Genomic DNA, 22,999 nt, shown 5'->3' on the forward strand with positions numbered 1-22,999 from the left:
AGGCAGCATGTTTACTTCACTCACGCTGCTGGTAGCCCAAAGAGTGCAAGAGTGACTGCCTTATCAGATCCCATGGAGGAGAGGAACACAGGGTGTTTGCTGGGGGATTGTGTGTGTGTGTGGGGGGGGTCATTAGAGAAATGCTGGACTGCGGGAATGGAGAGGAAAAAAAAAGAAAGAGATACCAGACCTCGGGGGGAGGGAAGGGGATGACAGAGATGCCAGACCATGGTAGGGAGGAGGAGGAGGGAAAGAAGAGGATATACCAAACCACAAGGGAGAAAGGGAAGGAGAAACATGTCAAGATTACTGGAGGGAGAGGGAAGAAGAGAGAGATGCCAGACCAGGGAAGGGAAGGAGAAGAGAGAGGTAAGTGAGAGGGGAAAGATAAGGACAGGGAGATACGAGACCACAAAGGGAGAAGGAAGGAGTAGAGATGCCAGACTGTGAGAAAGAGGGAGAGAGACAGGGAGATGATGCACAGGGATGGAGAAGAAAGGGAGAGAGAGGGAGGAGATAGTGCATAGGAATGGGAAGAGAGATGCAAGAAATGCTGTTTAAGAAAAGATGAGAATAAGGGAGAAAGAGGGAGGGGATGGTGCACATGGATAGAGGAAAGGGGAAGGACAGAGAGAGGGAGGAAATGGTGTACGTGGATAGATGGGAAGGGAAGACATGGAACAGTAGATAGATTTCAGAAGGAAGCAGAAAATTTGAAGAAAGTAGAATATTAAAAGTTAATGCCAAAGATGGCTGTAGGGCAGAAAATGAAGGAGAGAAAAACAGCAAATGGATAAGAAGGCCCTGAAAATACAGTTAAAAGCACAGGCAGAAGGAATTTCAACCAGAGACTAGGAAAAGATGATTAGAAACATCAAATCACCAGACAACAAGGGTAGGAAAAATGATTTTATTTTCAGTTTAGTGACTGAAATATGACGGGTTTTGAGAATTTACAGCTGCTGTCTATATTTTGCACTGTTTGAGAAGAAATGGGACTTGAGCACCCCCAATCATTTTGAAACATTGGCTCCTATATCCACAATAAATACTCATAAGAGAGATTTGCATGCATTGTGGATATTCTGAAAAACTGACTAGCTGGGGATCTTCCAGGACAGGTTTGGGAATCCCTGGCCTACCTTAATGACTAAACTAAACTAAGCCTTAGGTTTATATACCGCATCTTCTCCACAATGATTTGTCTCTTTTCCTTGCCAATTCCCACTTACCAAATAACACCCTGGCTGTAGACTCACCTTGCCAGAGACAGTGAGAGGAAATTCTTTCATAAAAACTATGTAACGTGGTATCTTGAAATGGGAGATCTGGAAAATACAGAAGACGGGAAGAAATCAAAAACTAATCTGAGACCACATTCAGCAGATGCCCAAACAGAGAAAGATAATGGTAACTTGTACTTTGAATCAATCTGACCTTAAGCTCTTAAGTCAGGGGTTCTCAACCCAGTCTTTGGGACATGCCCCGCCAGTCAGATTGTCAGGATATCTCCAATGAATATGCACAGGAGAGATTTGCAAACAATGCAGATTTTATCTCGTGCATGATTATTGTGGGTGTCCTGAAGACTGGGTCGAAAACCGCCATGGGTTATTATTGCTTTATGTCAGGATTTCTCAACTCGGCCCTTCGGACACACCTGGCCAGTCAGGTTTTCAGGATATCTCCAATAAATTTACATAACCCTCACCATGAATATGCATGAGAGAAATCTATATACAGTGGAGGCAAGCAGATTTCTCTCACGCATGTTCATTGGAGATATCCTGAAAACTTGACTAGCTGAATGTGTCCCAAGGACTGAATTAAGAAACCCTGCTTTAATGACTGAGGCCCAGATGCTCTAAACCAGTGGTCTCAAACTCAAACCCTTTGCAGGGCCGCATTTTGGATTTGTAGGTACTTGGAGGGCCTCAGAAAAAAGAGTTAATGTCTTATTAAAGAAATGACAATTTTGCAAGAGGTAAAACTCTTTATAGTTTATAAATCTTTCCTTTTGGCTAAGTCTTAATAATATTGTAATTTATAGCTAAAGAGACATATGTTCAAGAAACTGTTTTATTTCACTTTTGTGATTATGATAAACATACAGAGGGCCTCAAAATAGTACCTGGCGGGCTGCATGTGGCCCCTGGGCCACGAGTTTGAGACCACTGCTCTAAACTTACCGTGCCTTTAAAGACTGATGCGAAATCAGATTCTCACTTTTTAGCGTCAAAGTATTTTACCTACCGATGCACATAATGGCTCACCGCCAGTGGCGTAGCAAGGGTGAGAGGTGTCCGGGGCGGTGGTGCCCCTCCCCTGCCCACTTCTCCGTCCCCCCACCTCCACACGCTCCTTCCCTGCCCCCCTCCTGCCGTGCATGGGCCGCTTCCCTTCCCCCATACTTCTGGAATGTTCCTGGATTGAGCAGCAACCCCCCAAGCTGCTGTCGCACCAGCGTCATCTCTTCCTCTGACGTCACTTCCTCGGCACGGGTCCAGGAAGTGATATCAGAGTTGATGCTGGCGCTACAGCAGGTTGGGGGTTTCTGCTTGCGCCAGGAACGTTACAGAAGTACGGGGGAAGGGAAGTGGCATGCACGTGTGGCAGTGGGGATGGGGAAGGAGCGGGAGGGCGGAGAGAACAGGTGCCTGCACCCTCACCACGATGGCGCCCGGGGAGCACCCCCCCACGTCTCCCCTTACTACGCCACTGCTCCCCACGTTCTTTTCTGAGCTTCCTAGCAGCCTCCAACTCTGATATGTAACGTAGTAAAATGAGGTCATTAATATTATAACTAGCACTCCCGGCGATGATCTGACATCGCCTGTTGATGCACAAAACGATGCGCCAACGTTTTATCTCTCCAAAATTAGCGGCTGGTCCGGGGGCGCCAGTACTGTTAAAAACGCGGCTCAGGTGCGTGTGCTGAAGGCACATCTCAGCCGCATGTGTCAAAGCTTAGGCTGCCCATTGCATGTGAGGTAGAAGTTCATCATATTTGGAGAGGGGATGCTGCTGGTTGCACGAGGGGAGCACTTGTCACGACAAAGCAGCATTAAAAAAAATGTTTTCACATTTTGCCCCTCCCCTTATGACGTGCGCCTATGATGCGCTCCTATAAAGCACGCCTATGATTGACACTCATATATGCACATTTATGCCTCTTTCCAATGGACTATTCTGCTTGTGTCAGTCACTTTCTCCAACAACTGATTGGATGGGATTCCTAGGGCCCTCTGCGAACCTCATTTGCATGCAAAGCTGTTTGAACATCGATTGTTGTTTCCAGATTGGACAATAGACCGGCACCACAGAGACCCACAGAATTTTAATAGCGATTTTAGAGCATCAGGGCCTGAGTCCTGTTTCAGTGGGTAAGGGATTAGATCATTAATCAGTGAGGGGTGAGTGTAAATCAATATCCACCCTCCCCCCCACCACACACACACTTTTTCTAAACTGTGATAGCAGTTTTTAGCGGCTCTGCGCTGCTCTCAACACTCATAGCGCAAAACCACTATCGCGGTTTAGTAAAGGGGGGGGGTTTACATTAAATATTACAGTCAAACCTCGGTTTGCGAGTAACCCGGTTTGCGAGTGTTTTGCAAGACGAGCAAAACATTCTCGCAAAACTTGTCTCGCAAACCGAGTGTTGACTCGATTTGCGAGCACTCCCCCGATAACCGGCATCGCTTCCCCCGCTCGCAAAGGCACCCCCCCCCCGCTCGAACCAGCACCCCCCGCCCGAACAGCTTGAACTTAGCCCCCCCCTGTCTGGCACCGGCACGCAGCCCACAGGACATGCCGGTGCCACTAGAAGATCTTCCTGCCTCTGCCAGCCTTGAGCATGCATCTGCGGATGCTCAAGGCCTTCTTTTTCTCCATCTCGCTGAGGCAGGAAGATCTTCTAGTGGCACCGGCACGTCCTGTGGGCTGCGTGCCGGTGCCAGACAGGGGGGTAAGTTCAAGTCGTTCGGGCGGGGGGTGCCGGTTCACATGGAGGGGGGGGGGAGCAGCGCCGCTGGCCTTGGGGGGGGGAACGTATCAATGCGAGTTTCCATTATTTCCTATGGGGAAACTCACTTTGATATACGAGTATTTTGGTTTACGAGCATGCTTCTGGAACGAATTATGCTCGTAAACCGAGGTACCAACCTCTTCGTGACGAACAACAACTGGATAAATTTAAGATTGGCCTAAAGACTTTTCTATTCCGTGATGCATTTATTTCAGTTTAGTATCTATTCCTCAGTTATTTTTTAATTATTTAACTTCAAAAAAAAAAAAAAAAATTACTTCAAAGACTTTTCCCCACCCTAATGTTTTTTTTTCCCATCCCCTCTCTCTCCCTTTTCTCTCAACATTGTAACTTTACCCTACCATCAACCCCTTCCCTCACAATCAAGTTTGTCTAGTCTATGTTTTAATATACACAGTTTGTCCTCTAAATATAGAATATATTAACTTCTCTTCTTTTTTAAAATTTTACTGTAATGTACACCGGCCAGATATTTATTTGATGGTCGGTATATTAAAACCTAATAAACTTGAAACTTGAAACTTATATCTTGGTATGTTTTTTTTTGTACATTTTGTAGCTATAAACATCTGCTGCTATGAACCCTTTTCTCTGTGTTTCTACTTTTCCACATTTCAGAGAAAATGTGACAGCCATAGAAATGGTCATTCATCAAAGTTCATAACTGGAGAAACTTGCTAGGCAGACTGGATGGGCCAGCTGGTCCTTGCCTTCATTGTGCAATAGACCAGTGTTCTTCAACCACCGGTTCATGGACCAGTGACGGTCCACAGAAATTTCCTGCCGGTCCACAGGGCCAGCACGTGCATCAGGCCCAAAACAGTGTTCTTCAAACGCCGGTCCACGGTGCGATCGATGCGGCATTATTTTTGAGCCAGCTCCCTCTTCCTCACTGTTTCAGTGCACAAAGCCACGGGCAGCGGCTCCTACGCGCGTCCTGCGCCTGAACCGGAAGCCTTCTCTCTGACATTGCAACGTCAGAGGGAAGGCTTCCAGATGAGGCACGAGACGTGCAAGGTGCAATTAGTACTATTATGAGGGTGGGGTCTGGGGTGGAGATTGGGTAGAGATGGGTGGGGTCTGGCCCACGACTTAGCCCAGTGTTCTTCAACCGCCGGTCTACGGACCGATGCCGGTCCACAGAATAATTCTTTTATTTCTACTGGTCCATAGGTGTAAAAAGGTTGAAAAACACTGCAATAGACTGTCTCTGCATTTTTATTTTTTTTTTTTCAATCTCTACAATTCACAGGCAGAGAATGCTGCCTATATAATGAATATAAAATGATGAGGGAAATTTTCAACCTGTCTCCACTGAAACAAAGTTCAGCCATACTTTTCACCCCTGGGCTTTGCACTAATTTTCAGACAGAGAACTACACTTCTCCCTCCGAATCCACGGTTTCAGTATCCGCGGATTTGGTTATTTGTTTTTATTTCGATTTTAATTTTTTGGGCTATTTTTAAGCCCTCTGAGATTCCCCGTAACCTTACCAGGTGGTCTAGCAGGCTTTCAGGGCAGGAGCGATCTTCCTACACTGCTGCCCCGTGGAGATCACTCATAGAAAATGGCTGCCGTGAGCTCCCATCGTCTCTCGAGACTACGATGGGAGCTCATGGCAGCCATTTCCTGCGAGCGATCTGCACGGGGCAGGAACGTAGGAAGATTGCTCCTGCCCTGAAAGCCCGCTAGACCACCAAGTAAGGTTACGGGGAGTCTCAGAGGGCTTAAGGTAAAGTCCGGGATTCCGGGGGAAGGCAGGGGGTGGGTCAGAACCGGCCCGAATATTATTCGCGGTCTTTTTAATATTTGCGGGCCGCGAATATTGAAGGAGAACTGTACACTCTTACTTTTGCTTTGAATCTTGGAGCAGATTCAGAATGGCAGTAAGTTTTACCTGCTTTGTGCAGAGGCAGGAATTTGCTTGAAAAATACACATAGACTTAATGTACATCCACATGTCTACTGCAGACTCGGTCACAGCAGTTTTCAGACGGCCAATTAATACAGGTAATATTCTTTTGGACCACTGACCGATAAATCACTCTAAAGCTGTTCTTTCCAGGAAATCCAGGCAGTGGTGAGAGGCGCTCCCTTGTAGCTGTAGTTGAAGTTGTTGCTCGTGGTGGTCAACAATGTGCTCCTTGCGACCCCTATGTGTGACACCTGGAAGTGACGTCAGCGGGAGAGCCACAGGGGTCTCGAATAGCACGTTATTGACCGCTGCAAATGACTTCAACTAGAAGTATGGGGGAAGGGAAGGGGGTGCATGTGTGGAGGGGAGGAATGGGAAGAGGGGGGGTGAGGGTGATGAGGAAGAGGGGTGCCAGCACCCCCACAAACATGGCGCTCAGGGCAGACTGCCCCCCCTTACTACGCCACTGAATCCAGGCAGTATAGAAGTTAGTATACGATGCCTGGTGGACTCGGGTGGAATGCTGAATGATAATCACATGACATCTCTGACCAATCCCAGTTGGATGGAATGTGGCTCCTCTGGGGCTGGCCTTGTTGTCTCCTTGTGTCTCTCATAGCAGAAATGATTGGGGGAGGGGAGGAAGACATACTTTTCCTTTGCAGAATGCTTTGATATCCTCAGCTGTGCATTCCTTGTCGGTGTTCAGTCGGATACAGGCACAGACCTCCTCTCCCATTTTGGGGTCTTTCACACCGATCACCTAAAACGACAGACGGGGAGAAGGAGGGTGACATTATAGATGCGCAACACATCAGGATCCTTTTAGGATCTTCTATTACCGCAGTACATCCCTGGCTACAGGACCCTGCTAACTTTGTGTAGAGAGATGGTGCTAATACAGCAGCGTCTCTCAAACTGTGTGCCACGTCACAGTGGTGTGCCCCAAAGAGATTCCGGGTGTGAGAGATTCCAGAATTTTACTTTATTTTTATAAATTCCCTCCATAAGTATACACTAGAATAGACGACGTGTATATCGTGTACGCAAGAGTCTGTTAATGTTATGAGTGTCTGTGTGCGTGAGGATACAACTGCCCAGGCAAACATCATTGATTCTTTTTCATGCCGTAGTTATCCTAACTTGAGCAACTAAGCAATCTTTGTTACTGTTTGAATCTTCTTATCTTTGTGAACTTGGACTTTCAGCTCTGACAGAAATCTTTTGAAAAAAAAAAAGAATGACTGCAGATGATGAAGTGCGTGTGTGATTGTCGACTATCGAGCTGCGCTTCGACTTCATTTGCACTCAAAAACAAGCACATCTATCACATTGATTAGCAATTCTATTCTATCTACTTTAGTTTCACTGCTGTTACAATTAGCCATACATAAGCTTAAAGAACTTTAAATAAATAATTTTCAAATGTAACTTTTTACTAGTTTTGCAATTTTATAATATCAGTTATAATGTGCTGCAAAAACATTTGCTCCATTTAGGGCTCCTTTTACTAAGGTGCGCTAGCGTTTTTAGCACACGCGCTATTCCACGCATTAAAGTCCTAGCGCACCTTAGTAAAAGGAGCCCTTAGTGTGCTGGAGCTAAAAAAGTTTGAGAGACACTGTTATACAGCATTCCTAGCTGGGATGGCAGCACTAATTCTACCTAACCCCTTATAACATAAAGTAAGCATTGCTGTACTGGGCCACACTGCAGATCCATTAAGCCCAGTATTTAGGGTTACCAGATTTTACTTTAGTAAAATCCAGACCCCCTAGACCCGCCCCCATGCCCGCCCAGCTCCATCCCTGCCCGTTATGTCCCAGTCCCGCCCTAACTCCGCCCCACTCTCCCCTCCCCCCCTGCTGCCTGATCTTGTCAGGCAGGAGGGCATCTGCGCATGCATGGATGCCCTCCTGCCCAATGCAATTTCGAGGAAGCTTTTCAAAACCCGGGTTTTGAAAAGCCGTCTGGACCCCAGGACTGGTAACCCTACCAGTATCCTGTTTTCAACGGTAGCCAATCCAGGTCACAAGCACCCGGCAAGATTCCAAAAAAGTAAAACAGATTTTAGGCTTCTTATCCTAGGAATAAGCAGTGGATTTTCTCAAGTCCCATCTTAATAAAGCCAGAGACTCTGAGAGCGTGGTGTGGATTTTGTATTTCTCTGTGGATTTTTGAATGGCGGAGTATTTATTTATTTATTTTAGTGCTCAGCCTTTGGGCCTTGGTTTTGTCCGAGTTGAAGACTCCCTTGAGACTGAAATTATTGTCCTCGTGTAAAGTGTATTTGAAAGTTAGAAGTCGTATCCACCCCTCTGCCTAATTTCAGAACAGAACAGAGGAGTGAACTTGACAACATGACTTATGACAAAGAGAAGCACCAACCAGTAACTTAAGCACAAAGAGAAGGGATTCCTTTGTGATGAGTCTGTGGAAGGACATCCTACAGAGACACTATAGATAGGGTTGCCAGATGTCCGGTTTTCTCCTTTTGAGGACATGTCCGGGAGGGTCCGGACAGCTTTTCAAAACCCAGCACTTTGTCTGAATTTTGAAAAGCCTCCCTCAAAATCGCCATCGAGCAGGAGGGCAATGCCTGGGGCATGGCTAGTATGGGATTGGGGGCATGACTGGGGTGGGGTGGGTAGATCTGGGTGGGCCTGGGGGACGGTTCTAAGGGGTCTGGAAGGCCCCGACACTGGTCAGAGCAGTGTATTTTAATCGCTGCCACTGCTGCCAGCGTTGCTACAAGCCAAGTTAGAGGAGGGAGTTTGTGGGAGAGGGAGGGTAGTTGGATTTAGAAGAGTGGAGATTGGCAGAGGAAGAGAAAGGCTGGCTGGATCCTGGTGGGGGAGAGAAAGAAGGGCTACAAGTGGGAACATTCAGGGTAGAAAACCTAGGGGGTTTGTTGAGCCCTGGCTTAGGGGGACTCCAGGCTTGGAGCCTATGGGATTTCCCTTCAACTCCACGAGGTTGCTATTCCACTGAATTTGGTTCACGGAAGTTTCGCCCCCCCACATTTCTCCCCCAGCAATTCGCCCCTCACATTTCGCCCCCGCACATTTCGCCCCCCGGATGTTTCGCCCCCACACATTTCGCCCCCCGCACATTTCGCCCCCCGGATGTTTCGCCCCCACACATTTCGCCCCCGCACATTTCGCCCCTGAGTGTCAGACTATTCCTCTCGCAGGCGATTTCTTTGCCGACACGTCGGCAGGCTACAAATTCAAAGTGCACAGCTGGCTGTTCTCACTGCCTCTAATGTCGGCCCTGCAGCTCCGGACTTCCCCACACCTGCTCTCTCCCCCCCCCCCCCCCCGATCACTATTATTTTAAATGTTATGGCAGCCACGGCGCTGTATCCATCGGAGAAGACTTCTAACCTCGGCCTGCCCCGGAACTCTTCCTGCAACAGCAACTTCATGGCCGAGGTTAGAAGTCTCCTCCGATGGATACAGCGCCGTGGCTGCCATAACATTTAAAATAATAGTGATCGGGGGGGGGGAAGAGCAGGTGTGGGGAAGTCCGGAGCTGCAGGGCCGGCGTTAGAGGGAGTAAGAGCTGATGGTGCCACAGGGTCCCGCGTTGGGGGGGGGAGGGAGGAAGAAAGAAGATGGGGGTCATAATCCAACGCTCAGGGGCGAAATGTGCGGGGGCGAAATGTGTGGGGGCAAAACATCCGGGGGGCGAAATGTGTGGGGGCGAAATGTGTGGGGGCGAAATGTGTCTGGGGGCAAAATGTGGGGGGCGAACCTTCCGGATCCCACTGAATCTGACATGGGACCTTGAGACAAAGAACCAGAAATTGGACTGAAAAGAGACTGTGGGGGAGTTTTGGAGTTGCAGTTGAAGTTAGGGAAACCCCACAAACAACAATCCCTGCTGCTCAGAGGACAGGGATACTCGAGTGAAAATTTTTCGATCTAGGTGGTACTTGGCTTGAAGAAGTGTAGAGGAACCAGACTGAGGGGGAACAGAGGGAGGATTTAAGATCAAGGAAGGGCACAGCCCCAGTGTGTCTAGCACTGGCCCTGCAGGGAAAAAAACACATGGGAGCAACTGATCAAAAACTGCGCTACTCAAAAGAAAAGTCCCTGAAGGGCAGCCCAGAAGCCCTGCCCTGCAGTTTCTCCTCATTACTAAAGCCTCCACCTTCCGCTGCTTGCTTACCTGAGCCTCCTGGATGCTCGGGTGTGTATGGAGAAATTGTTCTACTTCTGCTGGATAAATGTTCTCGCCTCCTCGGATAATCATGTCTTTGCAGCGTCCAACAATCTTACAATATCCATACTCATCCAAGGTAGCAATGTCTCTGAAATCAGAAAACTCATTGATATGCAGAGCCTGCCTGTCTTCTGTTCCCTCGGTTCGCAGCCCACCCCCCTCACCCCTCATCCACCTCTACCATTCCTCTACCCTCCAAAATAAATCACATCACAGAAGGTGAGTTTTGCACAGCTGTGCTAAAATGCCTCTGTTTCTTTTATTCCAATACCTCAGTGGTTCCCAAACCTGTCCTGGGGGACCCCCAGCCAGTCAGGTTTTCAAGATATCCCTAATGAATATGCATGAGAGAGATTTGCATATAATGGAAGTGACAGGTATGCAAATCTCTCTCATGGGTAAGAACAAATCTCTTTACTTACCCATCTCTGAAATCATGTCACTACGAGAAGTACCTAAACAGAATGCTTTCTTTCCAGGCAGCCCAACTGAACCCATGGCTAGCAAAACCTATACTCAAAGCCACATCGTATGCGGACTTCAGAAAATCTCTGAAAACCCGCCTCTTCAACACCACCTAAACTCTCCCCCTACCAATTATAAACCGCCTCAAAAGTCCTCCCCCTCCTTTTCCCCTCCCCCAACGTTTAATGCTGTACCTCTCTCACGCTCATCATATATATCTAGCTGTAAATAGCACTGATCCCTTGTAACTGTTCATATTGTATCATCCTATAACTTAGTATAACATCCTGTATCTGGTTGTAAACATCCTGTAACTATTCTCTTGCTATCTTGTTATCTTGTTATCTTGAACCTACTGTAATCACCCCAGTACCCGCTCACTTGGTACTTCCTGTATCTTAATGTAAACATCCTGTAACTGTTCTCTTGTTGATATCTTGTACCTTATTGTAAACACCCAGTACCCTGTACCTCATTGTAAACATACTGTAACTGTTTTTTCGTGTTAATATCTCGTACCTTACTGTAATCACCCAGTACCTGCTCACTGTATCACCCTGTATCCTACTGTTAACACTGTACTCTCTCTAGACACGACTCCACTGTAAACCGCTTCGAACTTAGGGTATAGCGGTATATAAGAAATAAAATTATTATTATTATTATTAACCTTTACCAATTCTTATCAGTTTACTACTTTACTTGAATCCTGAGCACCAGTGTGTCCTGTTCTCCTAATACATGAACATAAGATGTGTCATACTCAGAGAGAATGATATGAGGACAAATTTGTTACCGTCCCTGCGGAATATTAATATCCCCGTTTCGTCCCCGCAAGTTCTGTCCCTGTCCCATTCCTGCAAGCTCTGTCTTAACCGCACAAGCCTTGAACATGGATGATTTTAAAGTGTTCGAGGCTTGTGCAGATGAGGGCAGATCTTGCAGGAAGGGGCAGGGACAAGGATATCGAGATCCCGTGGGGGCAGGGACAAATTTGTCCCCATGTCAAGCCCATCAAGAGCCAGCATCCTGGCTCTGAGTAGCCAATTCAGGTTACAAATACAAAGCAGGAAGCCAGAATATACGCCCATTCCTTATTGAGCTCATCCAACCTCACCTCCTTCCACGTCTCATTCATTGTCCGACTGTTCTACAACCAAGCCCCAAATGTACAGTATCCCTTGGTTCCTCTAGTCATTTTACCCTTCTATGAAAAGAAATACAGGTCCTCTGCTGACAGTAAAGCATAAAATACTCACCCAGTCTTGTACCACTTATCCGGACCAATCACCTCTTTGGTTTTCTCTTCATCGTTCCAGTAACTCAACATCACGCAGTAGCCCCGAATCACGAGTTCTCCAGACGTGTTCAAAGGCAGAGTCTGGCCGGTTTCTGTGCTCACGACCTTTGCCTGCGAAAGAAGACAAGAGGTAAAGGGGAAGAAAACAGCAGGCTCTAGACCAGACATAGGCAACTCCGGTCCTTGAGGGCCGGAATCCAGTCGGGCTTTCAGGATTTCCTCAATGAATATGCATGAGATCTATTTGCATGCACTGCTTTCAATGCCTATTCATTGGGGGAATCCTGAAAGCCTGACTGGATTCCGGCCCTCGAGGACCGGAGTTGCCCACCCCTGCTCTAGACTCAAAGCATCTAAGCATGGGTCTGTGGGGCCTGAATTTGTAGGGACTCCACTGGCCCAGATTACCTTCCAGCCCTAGCTGCTGCTGCACTGTGACAGGCCCCACTGACTACTATACGTTCGGGTTTAGACTTCCTAGAACCCAAATAGCTTCTTTGCTCTGTTCCTCCCTGGTAATATCATGTGTAACTCTCAGAGATCAGGAGTCAAAGAGTGCTTCAACTCCCACGGTCTTCTTATGAGAATGAAAGCAGCACAGGAGTCTGGTCAACTGCGTCTCAGTCCGTAAGAGTAGGGTTAGCAGATGTCCAGGAATACTGTCTGGATGGATTTTCCAAAACTCGGCAGTTTGACTAGGTTTTGGTAGGCCCCTGAACGCAGGGCCATGTCTGGAGGGCCTCCGAGCATGTGCAGAGGCGACACGATGTCACGCGCATGCATGTGACATCATTGTATTGCTTGCTCGGAGTCCCTCCAGATGTGTCCTGGACTCAGGAAAGGAGAAGAGATGAGGTTTGTGTGGGGGCGGGGCTGGGGGGGAACAGGGTAGGGCCAAATGTCCTTATTTTTTTTCTTGGCCATATCTGGTAACCTTATCTAGGAATCAATGTGCAGTGCCACAGTACAGGAACAGACTGTAAGGGGGGCATGGGGGTGGACCAGCACCTCAGTTCTCCGCCCCCCCCACGCCATGCCCACTCCTTCCCTTCCCCGCCCCTGTACCTCTTTAAAATCTTCATCAGTGCGAGCAACTACTCTAGCCTACTGCTCACACAGGCCTTGTTTCCTTGGAAATCACTTCCGGGTCATGGGGCCAGGAAGTGACATCAGAGGGAAAGCCAGACGAGCAGTAGGCCAGAGAAGATGCTCATGCTGGCGAAGATTTAAAGAGGTACAGGGGTGGGAAGGGAAGGGTGCAAGTATGGCATAGGGGTGCAGAAGGAGCAGAGGGTTGGAAAGGAGGATGGGGGGCACCTCCTATCTTCACGACGCCATTGGAAACAGAACATGAAATTGAAATAATTCATTCAAATTCTGGCAGCTGTTCCTGAATTGGAGTGGAGGAGGAGGGGTGAGGGATGCAAAGAGGTTGAGGGTGAAAATCTATTAAGGAGGGAGGGGTGGATGAGGGGAGGGGTAATGAAAGGAGAGAATAAGGAGGGGCTGGGCCCAGGCAATTGTCTGGGAAAGAGGAGAATGGGGGAAAACAGTGTTTGCACAACAGAAGGATTGAGCACCATGGTTACCAATTTTTTTTCTCTGGGAAATGCCAGACATGACTCCAGCCCCGCCCAGTTCCACCTCCAGCCCCGCCAGTTCCACCCCCAAGCCCCACCCCCATAGCCTCCTCTCTTCTTCCGGACGAGTTCCAGCCACTTCAGGAGGGCCTGAAGCATGTGCAGATGTGTGTGACATTATCCGTGCACGCTCAGAGGCCCTCCAGATGTGGCTGGAGCTCATCGGGGCTCTCCAAAACCCAGACAAATGCCAGGTTTGGAAAGTCCATCCGGGAGCCCGGACAGTCTGGTAACCCTAGGAGAGGGGGCCCAGCTGGTTACCTGGTCTTTGCTTATAGGGTGGTAGGATAAAGGCGGATCTTGCTGATCATCAGCTCTTGGTCCTTCTAGGAGTCAGAGTGGGGTCTGTCAGGCCCTCACTTTTTTTTCAAGGATGAAGGGGGGGGGGAGAGAAATCAGATCAGCTGAGCTGTGGAGGGGTGAGAGGGCCTCAAAAGTCTTCCAGCCCCAGTGCCTCAAGGCAGGTTAAGAATGTAATCTCTTTCCAAACCCTCTAGAGAACTTCAGCACACTATGAAAGAAGTCTCACCTCAGTGTGGGGAAGGATGTGCCCAACTGTGTTCAGTTTCCGGTTTATGGCATCAAATGGAAAGCTGAGAAAGGTGACAGGACTGTTCTCTGTGGTGCCATAGGCCACCTGACCCAAGGAGAAAAAGAAAAAATCAAAACCTTTATAAAAGCAAAGAGCTTGGTTTAGTGCAGCTGTTTCCAAACATTAAATACTGCTCTGATGACATTGTACTGTACAGTCAAGGCCTCAGAAGGACATGTAAACCGATGGACTCCTAATAATTCAACTCATGTGCATTAATCCACAGCAGAGCTGGAATGTATCCTTTTTTTATGCATGTTATAAACCTTCTTGCGTATTTTAGGCAGCTAAAAATGTGCCTCCTTTTGCATGTGGATGTGCTAAAGTTTTTTTTTAAAAACTGAAGCTGGTTTGAAGTCAGCTGAGCGGAAGCACAAAGTCCGTTTAGAGCACAGACTAGATAAGATCATGGTGCAAAGACTTCCCGGAGATTCTGAGCAACCCAACAGAGAAACATGCACCTGACAAAAGCCAGTCGTGGCACGCAGAACCTGATCATGCCACGTTTATCCTGATAGTTCAAGCCTCGGAGTGTCTTCTTCCTCATTGTATTAGAATAGAAACATAGAAAAATGACGGCAGAAAAGGGCCAAAGCCCATCAAGTCTGCCCACTCTAGTGACCCTTCTCCTTGATTTTGCTCACCCCCTGCCCTTACCTCATTAGAGATCCCACATGAATATCCCATTTATTTTTTAAATCTGCCACGCTGTTGGCCTCAATCACCTGCCGTGGGAGTTCATTCCAATGATCGACCACCCTCTCAGTGAAGAAATACTTTCTGGAGTCACCATGAAATTTCCCTCCCCTGATTTTCAGCGGATGCCCTCTGGTGGAAGAAGGTCCCATAAGACGGAAGATATCCTCTTCCACCTCGATACGACCCGTGATATATTTAAATGTCTCAATCATGTCCCCTCTCTCTCTTCGTTCTTCAAGTGAGTACAGCTGCAATTTATTCAGCCTTACTTCATACGGAAGATCTTTGAGCCCCGAGACCATCCTGGTGGCCATCCGCTGAACCGACTCCATTCTCAGCACATCTTTCCGGTAATGTGGTCTCCAGAATTGAACACAATATTCCAAATGAAGTCTTTTCCGGAAAATCCGGACCTCCCCTAGACACGCCCCCTAGGCCCACCCAGTTCCACCCACCCCCGCCTTGTAACACTCTAATCCCGCCCCCAGTCCCACCCTAGCCCCGCCCCCGCTGCCTGCTCTTGTCAGCCAGGGAGGAGTCTGCTCAGGCGCGGATACCACGTGATGACATCATGCGCATTGCATGCACGGACTTCCTACCTGCCAAATGCAACTTGAGGAGGCTTTTCAAAACCCGGACAAAGTGCCGGGTTTTGAAAAGCCATCCGGTCCCCCAGACATGTCCCCAAAAGGAAGTCATGTCCGGGATATACGGACGTCTGGTAACCGGTTGCCAGATTTTCCAATGGGAAAATCTGGACCCCCCTAGACACGCCCCCAGGCCTGCCCATTCCCGCCCATCCCCACCCTGTAACACCCTTATCACATCCCCAGTCCTGCCCTAGCTTCACCCCCGCTGCCTTCTCTTGTCAGGCGGGGAGGAGTCTGTGCAGGCGGTTACCACGTGATGACATCACATGAGCGGACTTCCTCCCTGCCCAATGCAATTTGAGGAGGCTTTTCAAAACCCGAACGAGGAGGACATGTCTGGATGTCTGGTAACCCTAAGAACAGACCCTCCTCCCCATCACTGGCCTCACCCCTGCTCTCCAGATGCAGCCCTGACCTTGGGAAAGGTGATGAGGGGGCGTGGCTGGAGGTAGAATGGGGCAGAACAGGGCAGGGCTGAGGGTGGAAAAGGGCAGGGCCACGTATCCTCTTTTCCTGGATAAGAAATCCGGTAAACCTACTTAAGGAGGCGGTGGGGCAAAACAAAATGGTGCTCAGACAGCAATTCCACTAGTTAAGTGAGATCAGCACTGGGCTGATTTCTACAGTGTGTCCTGATTAGGAAAAGACGGATTGAGATAGGCTGGAGTGGGCTTTAATGTCAACTCCAGTATAACCTGCAAGGAGTGATGGATGTGGCTCTGGCTACCTTGTTGGTGACTGAATGGATCTTGTGGGGCTTCATCTGCCATCATCTACTATATTATTATGTTTACACAGGATCTAAGCATGTGTTTAAATGGCAAATGTCCCCGTGCAGTGATCCTTCTCTGAAATCCCATTTCTCTCCAGTAATTTTCAATACAGTAACCACCAATTACAATCAAATAATCCAGGACAGATTCATTTAGTGCAGGGGTAGGGAACTCCGGTCCTCAAGAGCCATATTCCAGTCAGGTTTTCAGGATTTCTTCAATGAATATGCATGAGGTCTATTTGCATGCACTGCTTTCAATGCATATTCATTGGGGAAATCCTGAAAACCCGACTGGAATACGGCTCTCGAGGACTGGAGTTCCCTACCCCTGATTTAGTGGATACAAATTTTACTTTTTTCCAAGTAAAACTGAACGTTGCCAAAAACTGTCTGTCCTTCCAAAGATGAACCAGTAAGATCTCCCGCACCCAACACCCCAAATGTCCCTCAACCAGGTATGCCAAAAAATGATCCTTTGCAAATGGACCTATCCAGAAGCATAGTCTTAACTCAAGGTCTACAGACACATCCAAGATGCAGAGAATTAAAAACTTCTGTGTTAACGAGACCCCAGTGTTTGCCTCCTTTTCCAAGCCATTCTGCATTCTTGTGGTTTCTGTATATTTGCCTGGCGCTTAGCTTCACTGCTACTGTGAGATTGGTGCAGGGCTGATGGATGAGGCATGCAACAGACGGCTGTGACTTTTTCGGCACCTCAGAAAATGCCTCCAGGTTCACCACGGTGATCTCATGACCCAACGTGAAGACTCTTTCAACTCAAAGCACAAGTATGCGGCTGAAGACGGATAATGGGAATGGAAAGGAAAAGGAGAGACGTCACAGGCTGTATTTAAAAAAAACAAAATTGACGGAGAGCTGCTAAGTTACCCAGATTCAGGAGGAAGATTTTAGGCCAGTCCTGGAGATCTGACAACCCTATCCAGATGCCTTATGGGACTGGAACACTGATTTCACTGAGTAGAATCAGGGTCTGCAAAACCAGGAGTGAACAAATATCTTCCTCCTGGAGCTGGGTAGGTTGGCAGCTGTGACTGTTTTCAGTTTTGTCATTAGGCATCTTGTAGGGCAGGGGTGTCAAAGTCCCTCCTAGAGGGCCGTAATCCAGTCGGGTTTTCAGGATTTCCCCCCAATGAATATGCATGAGATCTATTAGCATACAATGAAAGCAGTGCATGCAAATAGATCTCATTGGGGAAATCCTGAAAACCCAACTGGATTGCGGCCCTCCAGGAGGGACTTTGACACCCCTGTTGTAGGGTTACCATATGGCTCCAGAAAAAGGAAGATGGATTGAGACATCTGGGTTTTACTTCTACTGAAAGCAATGGAAGAAAAAATCCAGATGTCTCAATCCGTCCTCCTTTTTCTGGAACCATATGGTAACCCTATAGGGCACAGGTGTCAAAGTCGGTCCTCGAGGGCCGGAATCCAGTTTTCAGGATTTCCCCAATGAATATGCATGAGATCTATGTGCATGCAATGCTTTCAATGCATATTCATTGGGGAAATCCTGAAAACCCGACTGGATTACGGCCCTCGAGGAGGGACTTTGACACCCCTGATGTAGAGAGAAGTGGAATTTTACATTTTTTGACAATAGCCACGTTTTCAGATGTTTTCGAAATAACTGGAAAGAGCCCAAATTACGCAGCTGGACAGGAAAGTTATTCCAAAGCTGGTACAATCCACTGTGTTGGCCCAATTGGACTACTGTTAATTCTATTTATTTGGGTATTAAACAGGGCAGTTTAGATCGTCTCAGTTAATACAGAATACAGCGGCCAGACTTATTTTTTGGAAAGAGAAAGTACGACCATGTTTCCCCGTTGCTGAGAAAACTCCATTGGCTTCCGGTCCATCATAGGATACAGTTCAAGTGTGCATGTGTGGTTTTCAAACTCCTTCATGGACTATTTTGACTCTTTGAATCCTCTTAGTGGAAATTCCTTTTCAGGGATCTCAAAGTCCCTCCTCGAGGGCCGCAATCCAGTCGGGTTTTCAGGATTTCCCCAATGAATATGCATGAGATCTTTTTCCATTCATCTAATCTAACCAATTTCTGTTTTTATCCCACAGTTTTTACTTGTTATGTTTCATTTTTTAACGAACTGTAAACCGAGTCGAGCTCCTTAGGAAGATTCGGTATATAAAATGAAGATTAGATTAGATTAGTAATTTTAAAGAGATTTCTCTAATTTTCCAATATAGATAACGCCTTTTAACGAGGGGAAGATAATTTAAGCTTTTGGATAGATCTGGTAATATCAGGTCTCACAGAGTTCCAGGATAGAGGAATTAAAGGGGGAAGAGTGCCATGCAAGATCTTAAATGTAAGGCAGGCACATTTAAAGTAAACCCTAGAGATTACTGGGAGCCAGTGAAGTTTTAACAAAAGCGGGGAAACATGATCATATTTGTTTTTTGCAAAGATCAACCTAGCTGCAGTATTCTGAATCAGTCTTTGAAGGCTTTTCTTGGTTAGACTTAGGTAGACCGAATTACAATAATCCAACTCGAAAGAATGATTGATTGTACGAGGACAGCAAAATGCTGTTGGTGGAAGCAGGATCTCACTTTCCTCAGCATATGGAGACTAAAGAAGCTTCTTTTAACCAGAGGATTAAGATGGTCATTGAATGAAAGTGTTGAGTCTATAATGACACCCAAAACTTTACTTGAGAATTCAATCTGCAGTGAAGATCCAGATGGCAATGAAATGGATGAAAGAGGAAAAAGAGTCAAACTGTGGTGCTACCTTGTGATGGTTTTCAAAGACACATCCCATGTTATTAACTGGCAATGAGCAAAAAAATAAAAACCACACATTTTGTTCTTTTGGTGAAGTAACTGTTATGAGGAGAGAGAGGGGTCCGTGGTGGTGTGGGGCTGGGGGTGAAAGGGTGATAAGAGTGCTGGAGGAGAGGCACATGCTACTAGGCTGAGGAAGAAAGAAGGGGGTGCTGAGATGGAACCACCTCCACGGGAGAGAAAGCTGTGTTGGAGCTGCTGCCAGTCAAGGGAAGGGAAAAATGGCCATTTCAGATCTCCCGTTGCATGGTGATTATCTTAGAGCCAGCCCTTCCCAAAGCGACACTAAAATAATATATAATATTTGTCAAGGCTCCAGTCTGGAATTTCCCCTATCCATTGTTGGCCCAGAAGGTAATTGCCTTACCACGTTAATGACAGGATGTGAGAAATAACTGGAAAAACGAATACAAGAAGCTGCCACTGAAGAACTCTAGGGCCCCTTCCTCTCAACTGTAGCGATAGGGGAATAGGGTTACCATATGGCTCCAGAAAAGGGAGGACAGTCCTCCTTTTTCTAGAGCAGTGGTTCTCAACCCTGTCCTGGGTGACCCCCAGCCAGTCGGGTTTTCAAGATATCCCTAATGAATATGCATGAGAGAGATTTGCATATTTGTCACTTCAATTAAATGCAAATCTCTCTCATGCATATTCATTAGGGATATCTTGAAAACCCGACTGGCTGGGGGTCCCCCAGGACAGGGTTGAGAACCACTGTTCTAGAGCCTTATGGTAACCCTATAGGGCAGGGGTGTAAAAGTCCCTCCTCGAGGGCTGCAATCCAGTCGGGTTTTCAGGATTTCCCCAATGAATATGCATGAGATCTATTAGCATACAATGAAAGCAGTGCATGCAAATAGATCTCATGCATATTCATTGGGGAAATCCTGAAAACCTGACTGGATTGCGGCCCTTGAGGAGGGACTTAGACACCCCTGCTATAGGGGAAACCTGGAAGAATCAGCTGTAACAGCAGGTGGAAAGCAGATGAGTAAATATGGAACTTTCTTCTTTGCTTAAAGACTAGCTCCTAGCCAAAGGCCCTTCAGCAGCCTTCCAACGAATCCCTGAGCCTGTACCCTAGAACAGTGTTTCTCAACTCAGTCCTGGAATACCCCTGTGCCAGTCAGGTTTTCAGGATATCCACAGTGAATATGCATGAAAGAAATTTGCATAGAACGGAGGCAGGGTATGCAAATCAAGTTTATGCATATTCATTGTGGATATCCTGAAAACCTGACTGGCACAGGGGGTACTCCAGGACTGAGCTGAGAAACACAGCCCTAGAAGCCAAGATCGGCGACTTCCAGTCTCACATCCGTAACTTGCAAAGGCTCTAAGATAAGCAAAGAAAGCTACTGAAACACTGGCCCTTTCCTTCTTTCATTCACTACTATGGCTCCGGCGGGCAGTGAACTTAGGAAGCCTCTCTCTCTTCCCAAATCAGCGACCAAATTGTCCTCATTCAAGAAGCAGACTGTGAAATTTATTAAGCAAATATGAGATGCCGTCAGCTGCTCAGCAAGGAGCAGGAATACAAACAAGAACTGCAAAAACAAAGACTCCTCTCCTCCACCCACAGGGACGGGCATGCTGCCTACAGGACATGCACCATGCCAGCGCTGCAGGAAAGCCTTCCCTGAAACTACTCATTAGGGCAGTTTAAGTCCAATGTAGTAAACAAGAAAATTTCAGCTGCAACAACAGCTCTCTGCCTACTAAGCTTAATATTTACAACAGAATAGTTATACCAACTGGGACCGGTTGGGCACACAGTACTAACCTACTAAGTTTACTTAAGATTACTAACCTACTTAAGTTTACTAAGTTTACTTAAGTTTCACATTTCCCTTTTATCTATTTCTTATGTTATCCCACTCTTCCAGAATTCCTCTAACCTTAATTCCACTAGATCCTCCCAAAAATTGAAACTATCATTCCCCTCTACAAAAGGTATATCCCGCGTAGGAAAACTAGGAACATCCCTCCCCTTTAGAACCACAGAACTTTGGAATAACCTCACATCCCCGCTCAGAGTTTCAAGTTCCCTCCAATCCTTCCGCAAACACCTGAAAACTTGGCTCTTTTCAAAAATCTAACACTTCCCGCTCTTTGGTTCTTTATCTTCCTAGCTCCTTTCCTATAACCCTTCATTGTAGCTCCTTTTCAACCTAACCCTGTAAACTGTGCCGAGCTCTATGCTTGGGGAGATGGCGCGGTATACAACCTAAGGTTTAGTTTAGTTTAGTTTATGTAAAAGTTGTACCCTCACTTCTTGTATTCTTCAATGTGAACTGTCTAGAAGTCATTCGACTGTGACGGTATAGAAAAATAAAGTTATTATTATTATTATTATTAGACCTAAAATTCCATCTTATCCAAATTAAACTGTATAGGAAAATGTATGTGTGGGTAATTTAGATGAAAAGTCAGTCACTTTTTTTCAATCCCCCGAGGAAGATCCGCGTTGGATTGAAACGCCTCTTACCAACAGGTGTTGAGGAGTTTGTATTGATACATCAGCGCTGGTGGTGGCTGGTTCCACTAAGATAAGTGTTGCGTTCTCACATAACAAAAAAGGTTTTTTGCATATGAAATAGAGGAATTAATATGATTAATTAACACATTTTTTTTTAGCACTTGTGGATAATCGACTGAGATGGTAGGGAGGAGGGTCAGAGTATAAATGATTATAACATCAAATTCAGGATGTGGACCTGAAATGATATATAGATCATAGGAGGTCCCTATAATCTGATCGTCCAAATAAGTTATGATATGCTCATCTCCGCTCCTAAGTAAGAATTATTCAATAATGGTAGATGGAAACTTTATTAAATTGACTGTTGATGCTCGTTTAATGAACTCTGTTTAAACTGATATGAAACAGGGGAAAGGTCCAGGACGAATATCAGGAAGTTCTGTTTCACACAGCGAGTGGTGGACACCTGGAATGCTCTCCCAGAGGAAGTAATTGCAGAATCCACCGTTCTAGGATTTAAGGGTAAATTAGATGCACATCTCCCTTGAGAAGCATATAGTGATATGGGGACTAAAACTAGGCCAGGGTACACCTGGCGGGGCCTCCGCGTGTGCGGATCACAGGACTTGATTGACCCAGGGTCTGATCCGGAGATGGCAATTCTTATGTTCTTATGTATCAAGATTCGGTGCAAAATCTCAAAGTGTAGCAAGATTCCAAAACCCAAATAATAGCATTCCGGAACCTCCAAAGAGTATCAAGATTCCGTGCAGAATCTCAAAGTTGTAGCAAGATTCCAATCCCAGATAGTAGCAGCATTTCGGAACCCCAAAGAGTGGGGGGACAGGTCCAGGACGAATATCAGGAAGTTCTGTTTCACGCAGCGAGTGGTGGATACCCTGGAATGCTCTCCAGAGGAAGTAATTGCAGGAATCCACCCTTCTAGGATTTAAGGGTAAACTAGATGTACATCTCCTTAAGAGTGGCATAGAGTGGTACGGGTAAGGGTAAATTAGATGCACATCTCCCTTGAGAAGCATACGGTGATATGGGGACTAAAACTATGCTAGGGTACACCTGGCGGGGCCTCCGCATTTGCAGATCACCGGACTTGATGGACTCAGGGTCTGATTCAGAGATGGCAATTCTTATGTTCTAGAACTAAAGAAGTAGCTTCTTTTAGCACTTTAGGAATTTTTATATATAAGTTTCACAGTACTAACCTAAGCACGCCTAAGTGAAAAGGCTAATTATTTCTCCCACTGTTCTGAAAATATGTCAGAAGATAAAACCAGTTCTGAGCTCTTAATGAACATTAAAATCTGATGCGGTCAATATTCAGCCAGTGAAGCATTTTTCTGACCGCCTCTGGTGTT

The 22,999-nt window shown here is 46.7% G+C and overlaps 1 protein-coding gene across 4 annotated transcripts in view; it reads right to left on the bottom strand.

Annotated features, from left to right (window-relative positions):
* The window catches only part of ACSF2 (acyl-CoA synthetase family member 2), a 131,621-nt gene that overhangs the window by 6,362 nt on the left and 102,260 nt on the right, over positions 1-22,999 (bottom strand). For all 4 annotated transcript variants that reach the window (XR_004540863.1, XR_004540862.1, XM_033960851.1 and 1 more), the window contains exons 11-15: positions 14,126-14,233; positions 11,916-12,067; positions 10,138-10,279; positions 6,617-6,727; positions 1,260-1,328 (exon numbers count right to left, since the gene is read on the bottom strand). Coding sequence is in view for 2 of the 4 variants with exons in the window: in XM_033960851.1 (XP_033816742.1) it covers positions 1,260-1,328; positions 6,617-6,727; positions 10,138-10,279; positions 11,916-12,067; positions 14,126-14,233 (582 nt within the window). In the remaining 2 variants the exon portion in view is untranslated. The remainder of the gene's footprint in view (positions 1-1,259; positions 1,329-6,616; positions 6,728-10,137; positions 10,280-11,915; positions 12,068-14,125; positions 14,234-22,999) is intronic.

The sequence above is a fragment of the Geotrypetes seraphini genome, chromosome 10, assembly GCF_902459505.1.
Source record: "Geotrypetes seraphini chromosome 10, aGeoSer1.1, whole genome shotgun sequence".
NCBI lineage: Eukaryota > Metazoa > Chordata > Amphibia > Gymnophiona > Dermophiidae > Geotrypetes > Geotrypetes seraphini.